Source organism: Microtus ochrogaster, linkage group LG10 (assembly GCF_000317375.1).
Source record: "Microtus ochrogaster isolate Prairie Vole_2 linkage group LG10, MicOch1.0, whole genome shotgun sequence".
In the NCBI taxonomy this organism is placed as follows: Eukaryota; Metazoa; Chordata; class Mammalia; order Rodentia; family Cricetidae; genus Microtus; species Microtus ochrogaster.
In genome coordinates, this window is record NC_022035.1 from 1,910,908 (window position 1) to 1,918,236 (window position 7,329).

At 40.6% G+C, this 7,329-nt stretch overlaps 1 protein-coding gene across 1 annotated transcript in view; it reads right to left on the reverse strand.

Annotated features, from left to right (window-relative positions):
* The window catches only part of Pon2 (paraoxonase 2), a 32,895-nt gene that overhangs the window by 10,385 nt on the left and 15,181 nt on the right, over positions 1-7,329 (reverse strand). Inside the window, exon 3 of the mRNA XM_005363692.2 lies at positions 59-114. Within this exon, the coding sequence (XP_005363749.1) occupies positions 59-114 (56 nt within the window). The remainder of the gene's footprint in view (positions 1-58; positions 115-7,329) is intronic.

Consider the following 7,329-nt stretch of genomic DNA (forward strand, 5'->3'; position numbering starts at 1 on the left):
GATGGTACTCACCACACTAAAGAAAGCCAGCCCATTGGGACGAGAAGATGGTACTCACCACACTAAAGAAAGCCAGCCCATTGGGAAGAACATCGATGTCCTCAGCTCCAGCTTCTGCAAGTTCAAGGAGGAGATAAATGCCATCACCAAACACTGCCGTTGATTTAAGATAGCAGAACTGTGGCTTTGTTTACTTTCTCCGAGTGTCTATTTCTTCAGGGATGGTTCCAATTTCTTTTCCAAGGCACTATTGTTTTTAATAAATGTCAGTCTAAACCCTCTCTCACAGTGAACTTCTGACTTTAAATGCTAGATATTTTATGTTTACTCAAATCAAAGTCAAGTTATCACCACATTTCCTAGTTCGATACAGAACAAGTTGACATCTGCACACTTGTAGGGTAAACATCCAGATGTCTGTATAGAAGTAATTGACAACAGGGGAATATTACTTCCACAAGGAAGAACCCACAGTCATTTAACCATGCAAATCTCCTGTTCCCCTCTCTGCTCATTCAGTCTGAAGCAAAAAGACATTTTTCTCATTAACAGAGAGAAAACACCTGGGATTACATATTCCCTCTCAAAAAAAAAAATGGAAAAGACTGTGGTTATTTGTTTTCATAAGCAATAAAACTTTCAATTTAATCTTAAAATTTAAAGAAAAACTAGCAAAATAAAATTAATGAAAAGTACCATGGACCCATGCGGCCAGGCTACAGTTACTATTGATTGCTATTGAATGTGTACAGTTTCCCCCACACAGCACAGCAAAGAATTAGCCAGAAGACTTTCCTTACTGCCTCCCTATACACATTTCACAGATAGACAATAGAGATCTAAACACAAGAAAAGGTTTAAAAACTCCTTTTATTAAGCCAAATCATGACACATTCTTTCAGTCTGCAAGATCCAATCTTCCTCCTTAAGACCACTCCAAAGGTTATTTATTCCTGAGAAAATGTCTAGGCTGTTGAAACCAAAAGCATTTATGCCACCATCCTGGTTTTGATTCATGACTCTGCCCATAGGTGGGTCCCCCCTCCCCCTAGTATCCCTTACTTGATCATAGAACAGGAAAGAAAAACATAATTGAGAACACGGAGCACGTTTATAACAGGGACCCCCTGTTGGGTCCTCAGAAGGAAGTCTTAGAAAAAGATGCTTAAGCATGTTCTAGCTGTGAGGAGGGGATCCTGGGTCCCTGAGGGCCACAGATGGGCTCCAGAGAGTCTATGAACCTGCTTAAGTTCTGTGCATTGAAGAAAAAAAAAAGTCATGTTTATATTGCAGATGAGAACTGGTCTGTGACAAGCCGACCCTGGTTTTGCAGAAGTTCCATGCAAGGGTCTGTGATAAGCCCCGATGTCTAAGAATCACCAGACATCCTGCTATGTTCATCTCTGACATGACATGCTATGTTCTAATTGTTAGCTAGGAAGCCCATGCTGGAGTTGAAAGAAAGAAAAGAGACTCTAACATGTTTAATTCAGTTCTGGAGTTATCTATCATTGGCCAAAGGTGGTCCACAAAGGTGCACAGAGACAAACACATACATGCACACAATTCCAGTCTAAGGATTTTTTTTTCTGGGACCATGTAGAAGAAATTCAATTAATTTCCCCCGTGAAAGTCATTTAAGAAAATTTAATTTTGTATACATATTAATACTTATAAAAAGGATAACAAGAACATCACCGCTGTTGCCTGAGTGGGAGAAGGATGAGCAAGTTTTGTTTTCTACTTTACTCCTTCCGCCTTTCAAACTTTCTAAAGGCTACAGAGAGAGCTTTGTAAAAAGACTCATGCCTGGAATTCGGGGGGCTGTTCAACCACCAACCCCCAAACTAAGTGCACATATAAGGAAAAGAACAAATAATTCAATAACAAGATAAGGATACAATTTTCTACAAATACCAGTAATGTATTAATAATTAATAAGACAAATTGAAAAGACACTTCCATTTAGCCACATTGTACCTTTCCCCCTGTGTTTAATCTTATGGTCTCGGCCGGGCGACGGTGGTGCACGCCTTTAATCCCAGCACTCGGGAGGCAGAGGCAGGCGGATCTCTGTGAGTTCGAGACCAGCCTGGTCTACAAGAGCTAGTTCCAGGACAGGCTCCAAAGCCACAGAGAAACCCTGTCTCGAAAAAAAAAAAAAAAAACCAACCAAACAAACAAACAAAAAACCAAACAATCTTATGGTCTCACTCCACTGAGGAAAGTGAATTTTGTGTCTTGTTTTTTGGGAATATTTTCTAGATCTTCTTGCCCATGCTCATGTCTATAGCTAATATCTCAGGAGTTTTATCAGCTCCCATCACCCCTTCCGTGACTCCAAGTGAACTCATTGCCGCAGGAAAGAGCTTTCTCCTTTCTGCAGTGATAGCCGCTAATGTAATTCAGTGCTTACGAACGATGCGCTCTTTGTAATCATTTCCATAATTTGAGAACACTGAGAAGCAGTATCACTTTCTCATATTTTCTATAAGAAGAAGGAGCCTGTGGAAGGTTAAGCAAATTATAAATCAGTCAATCAATGTCTCCAACTGGGGAGGTGGGACTGGAGTCCTTCGGTATGACCTACAAGAAGCAGCTTATTAGTGAGTAAACTTTCCGTTAGAACCATAGGCTGGTTTCCCCTAAACACACTTGGGCAGCAAGATCACTCAAAGGGCAGAGCTTGTCACACAACCTAACTATCTGAGTTTTAGTCCCGGGACCCAAAGTTGTCCTCTGACTTCCACACAGTGATAAATTAATAATAAAGAAGTAAATAAATAAATAAAATAGATTTCGCTTTGTAAATTCAGTCACGGACAACACCATATTTGGGTGCTTGCTTTCATGTCTTTTACTGAAATCATCATCAATTTCAAATCTTGAAGCTTTCATTAAAACCCCCTTTAAAGGCCTTTGTCTAGGGATTCCTCTCAATCAGCACATCTGGCTTTGGACCCCTCTTCCTACGGCCACTGTCTAGCTGTGTCAGAGAAGGCCGCTGGTGTTAGGGTCCCACACTTTCTCCTGCTCCCTCTTAGCGACAGACACCCGCAACACAGCTCCACAACTGTTTGCTGACGTTGAAGACCACGCGTTTAAGTTCAAATCAGCAGGGCACGAGGATAAAGGATATCCACAGCTATTGGGCAAAATGAGATTCAAAACAATCTGTGTACATTCTTCTTTCCTGCCCTTTCCCGAATTGAAATGCCAACAAAGGAGTTAGTTTGTAATCTTGTACAAAAATGTAGGTGATATGTTGGGGACAGTTTTATTACATCATTAACATTTGCTCCTGAATGTTGACATGAAAAGCAGCCACCTGATCACTCCAAGCCCTTTCCTAGACAATGTAAGAGAAAAATCAAAATAAACCTCTTTAACCACTGTAACTCTCTGACAGCAACATAGGCCTTAATAAAACAAAAAAGGGTGTATGTGTATTACTGTAGCCTGTCTACTATTATTGTTATTATCATTATCATGTTCCACTTTTGTAACTCAATTTAGTCTGAACTCTTCAAAATAAACCAAGGTAGCCTTAAATTTATGGTGTTCCTTCTGTCTCGCTTCGCAAGTTTCAGAATTACAGGCCTATGTACCATACCCTCCCTCTTTCTAAATTTTTGATTCAATACTCTGGTACAGAATGCCAATCCCTCAGAAAAAAATATAATACATCAAAAAAAGAATTTACAATATCTGCATAATTATCTAGACTCCTTGGCTCTCAGATTCTTATGTGTCATACTAAAGAAAAAAGGAAACATAAATCTGTATATCATTGGCTTGGGCTTACTTGTCTAATTTTTATATATGTAGATTGTGGAGTCAATGGTAAAAGCTCTAAACCCAAAATAGAAGAGAAGGAGGTGCGGTAATTGAGAGATTAAAAACTTTGTCTGGAGTTAGAGAGTTGGCTCCATGGTTAAGAGCACTGACTGCTCTTCCAGAGGACATGGGTTCAATTCCCAGCATCCACATGGTGGTTCACAATTATCTGTAATTCCAGTTCTAGGGAACCCAACAGACATGGCAAGACATCAATGTACATTAAATAAAAATAAACAATTTTTTTAAACAAGAAAAAAATTTTGTCTTAGTTTATAACTCTGAATGTCTAGTTTTTGCAAAATAAAATTGTTTTGAATCTTAATCTAAACTCAACCTAACCAGTTCCTGGCATTATCTTTTACTATGTAGATACTGGGATTGCACTAAATTATCAGTATGTGGAAGCTTGCCTATAAGACAGACCAGGAGGAATTTAAAATGCAGTGAGTTGTAAAAAGATTTTTCACTGCAGGAGATGTGTGTCTGGCATGGTTCATAGTCAACACCTATTACTATGACAGAAAGACATTATGATAAGATATATGATAGATATACATTACCAAAACACTTAAGAGTTACAAAGAGTTCATTTCCAGTGATGATGAAGGTAACATTGTAGTGTGTGTGTGTGTGTGTGTGTGTGTGTGTGTGTGTGTGTGTGTGTGTGAGATGGGGATAGAGCATTAGCAGGAAGGAGTTTCCACTTGAACAGATTAGTGTCAAGTGCACAACTACTAAAGTTTCCCCGGATAGTTCATCCTTACCCTTGGGCCTACCACTAAAAGTGCTTTTGTGTACATGGGGATCTTGGTCCAGCAACATTTATTCCTTGTAATCAAAGATTACTGGATAAACAACTGCTGTCAATATTTATACACAGAAGTTTTAGTAACCATTACACATTGCTAACATGGCACTCAGCAAATGTTCATATGGTGTGTTCTAACTACAGGGCAAGAGCAAAACAGAATGGGGGGAAAAAAGCACAATTGTAATTAGATCCAAAAATGTATCCCAAATGCGCTTCTAATCTATCGTCTCCGCTCTGCTAGCTTCTGAAGAGCCTCGGAGGCATTAAACACTTCAGGAGTGGGGCATAGGTGACATACTTCCTCCTTTTCTCCGGTTCCAGACAGCAGCTCACACACATCACAACATAAAGGTCACAACACACAGACAGACGCCTGTTCGGAATACAAATGCCAGTGGCTTGTTTTCCTCGGAGTCACGCTTCATTTCAGCGAGCTGTAACACGAACATGCTTGGCAGTTTGTCCAGCAATGTGTCGGATTGTGCCCTATTATCTTTTCTGAGACTGAAAATCACAGAAGGTGGCCTTCACAGAGCCAAGGGCTGTTTAATAATGTGACAATTATTAACTCAAGAGCAAAAGTAACCAAAGAGTTCAGTGATCCAGCCTTCCGCTCCTGTCCAACACTCTTCATAGATGTCTCTTGGCTCTTGCCAGACCAATTCTGAGCCTCTCTCTCTCTCTCTCTTCTCTCCTCTCCTCCCCTCCCCTCTCCCCCTCTCTCATTCTTGTCAGGCAAAATAAAGTAAGTTGCTGGATTATTTGAAACTCCACAAAACCTTCAGTTCCAAAACTGGCTGTATTATCTAGCAGAAATCAAGTCAGCCTTGCTTCTGATCCTAAGTCTATCTCGGTGATAGTAAGAAGAAGAAGCCCCATGAAAACTATCCAGTGCAGGGAGAAGGAAGTAGGACCAGGAAAATACAAAGACAGCAATGAAGAAAGGGGGCCGGAAGTCATGAGAAAGAGTCAAGAACACGGGGCCAGCAGCAGCACACCTGCTGAGAAACTCTTTGGTGACATGGAGAATGTGAACTTACTATAAATGCTGTTTGGACTTAGTGTGGTTCTAAATCTGTAGCATTATTAATTTTGTCAACTTGATGGTAATTCAGTGATGATTACCAGAACTTGAAACATTTCCTAAAGACAGAAGTCTTTCTGTTAAGTATATTTTCACAGATATACAAACGCAAGAGCAACCGTGATCACTGATTTGTGCAGGGAACCCTTCAAGGTAGGGTGAAGAGAAAATCCAAAGAAAAGGAGGACATGTGCATCAGGTGTTCATCCAAAAATAAAAAAGAGCATGCAGAGTGCATAAAGAACTCAGAAAACCGAGATCAAACCAAACACCAAAATGCAAAATCCAACTGAAAAATGGGCAATTTTTTATAAACATTTATCAAAAGAAGAAGACATACAAAGAGCCGAGAAAAAAAGCTGAACATCTTTTTATTAGGAGGTACAAGCCAAAGCTGCAGGAAGATAGATTCTAAAGATGGGGAAGCCCTTTCCTGTTCCTAAAGAAGTCTGGGGAATTCCTTTGTTAAATTAAGACGGGATTCCCCTAGGAAATGCTCTATAATCTGGACAGGAACTTATAGGTAAGAGATTATAATTAGCAACCCAATACAAGAGACCAATTTTTAACCTTAACGTTCAATATGGGAACCCATACCAGCACTTTTGAGGCAGAAGCAGAAGGATTTTTTTTTTGTCCTGGAACTTGCTCTGTAGACCAAGATGGCCTTGAACTCACTGAGATCCGCCTGCCTCTGCCTCCCAAGTGCTGGGATAAACGGCGTGTACCACAACTACGCAGTCCAGAAAGATTTTTATGAATTTAAGGTCAGCCTGAGCTACAAAGTCAGTTCCAGCTTAGCCTGGCATACAGAATAAGCTTGCTAATAATGAAAATATATTTAACATTACTGAATTTTACACTGCAGATGTCAAGAATGATGAACTCTACATTTTACTACACATACTTTTTAAAAATTTAAAGAAACAAAAGGTTTTACAATATGCCAAATGTACATTTAAAAGGAGAATCAAATAAATCATAGACATGGAAATATTCAAACAACAAGACGCCAGCCTGGTCTATCCGGTGTGTTCCAAGCTAGCCAGGCCTATAGTGACTATATCTTAAACAAAAAAAAAAATGAATGAAAAAAAAACCCACAAAACCAAATCAACAAAAGAGCAACAACAAGAGAAATGCTGAGGTAGGACTGGGATGGTAGCTCAGTGGAGAAGGGGGCCTGCCTTGCAGACAAAAAGAGCTGAGTTTGATCCTGGCTGGGCAAATGAGGAATCCTGTCTCCAGACAAAGGGCAGACACACACGGTGGACAGAACCTGAGAAATATTAGCTGAGTTGTCCTGTAGTCTACGTACAAACGCCCACCTGCATCTGCACGAGCAGGCACCTGTGAAGGAGAGCGCCAAGTGTGAGAAGAAACACACACACATACACACACACACACACACACACACACACACACACACACGTACCTGCACACGCAGGCACCTGTGAAGAAGAGCGCCAAGCGTGAGAAGGAACACACACACACGCACACACACCTGCACACGCAGGCACCTGTGAAGGAGAGCGCCAAGCGTGAGAAGAAACACACACACACACACACACACACACGCACACCTGCACACGCA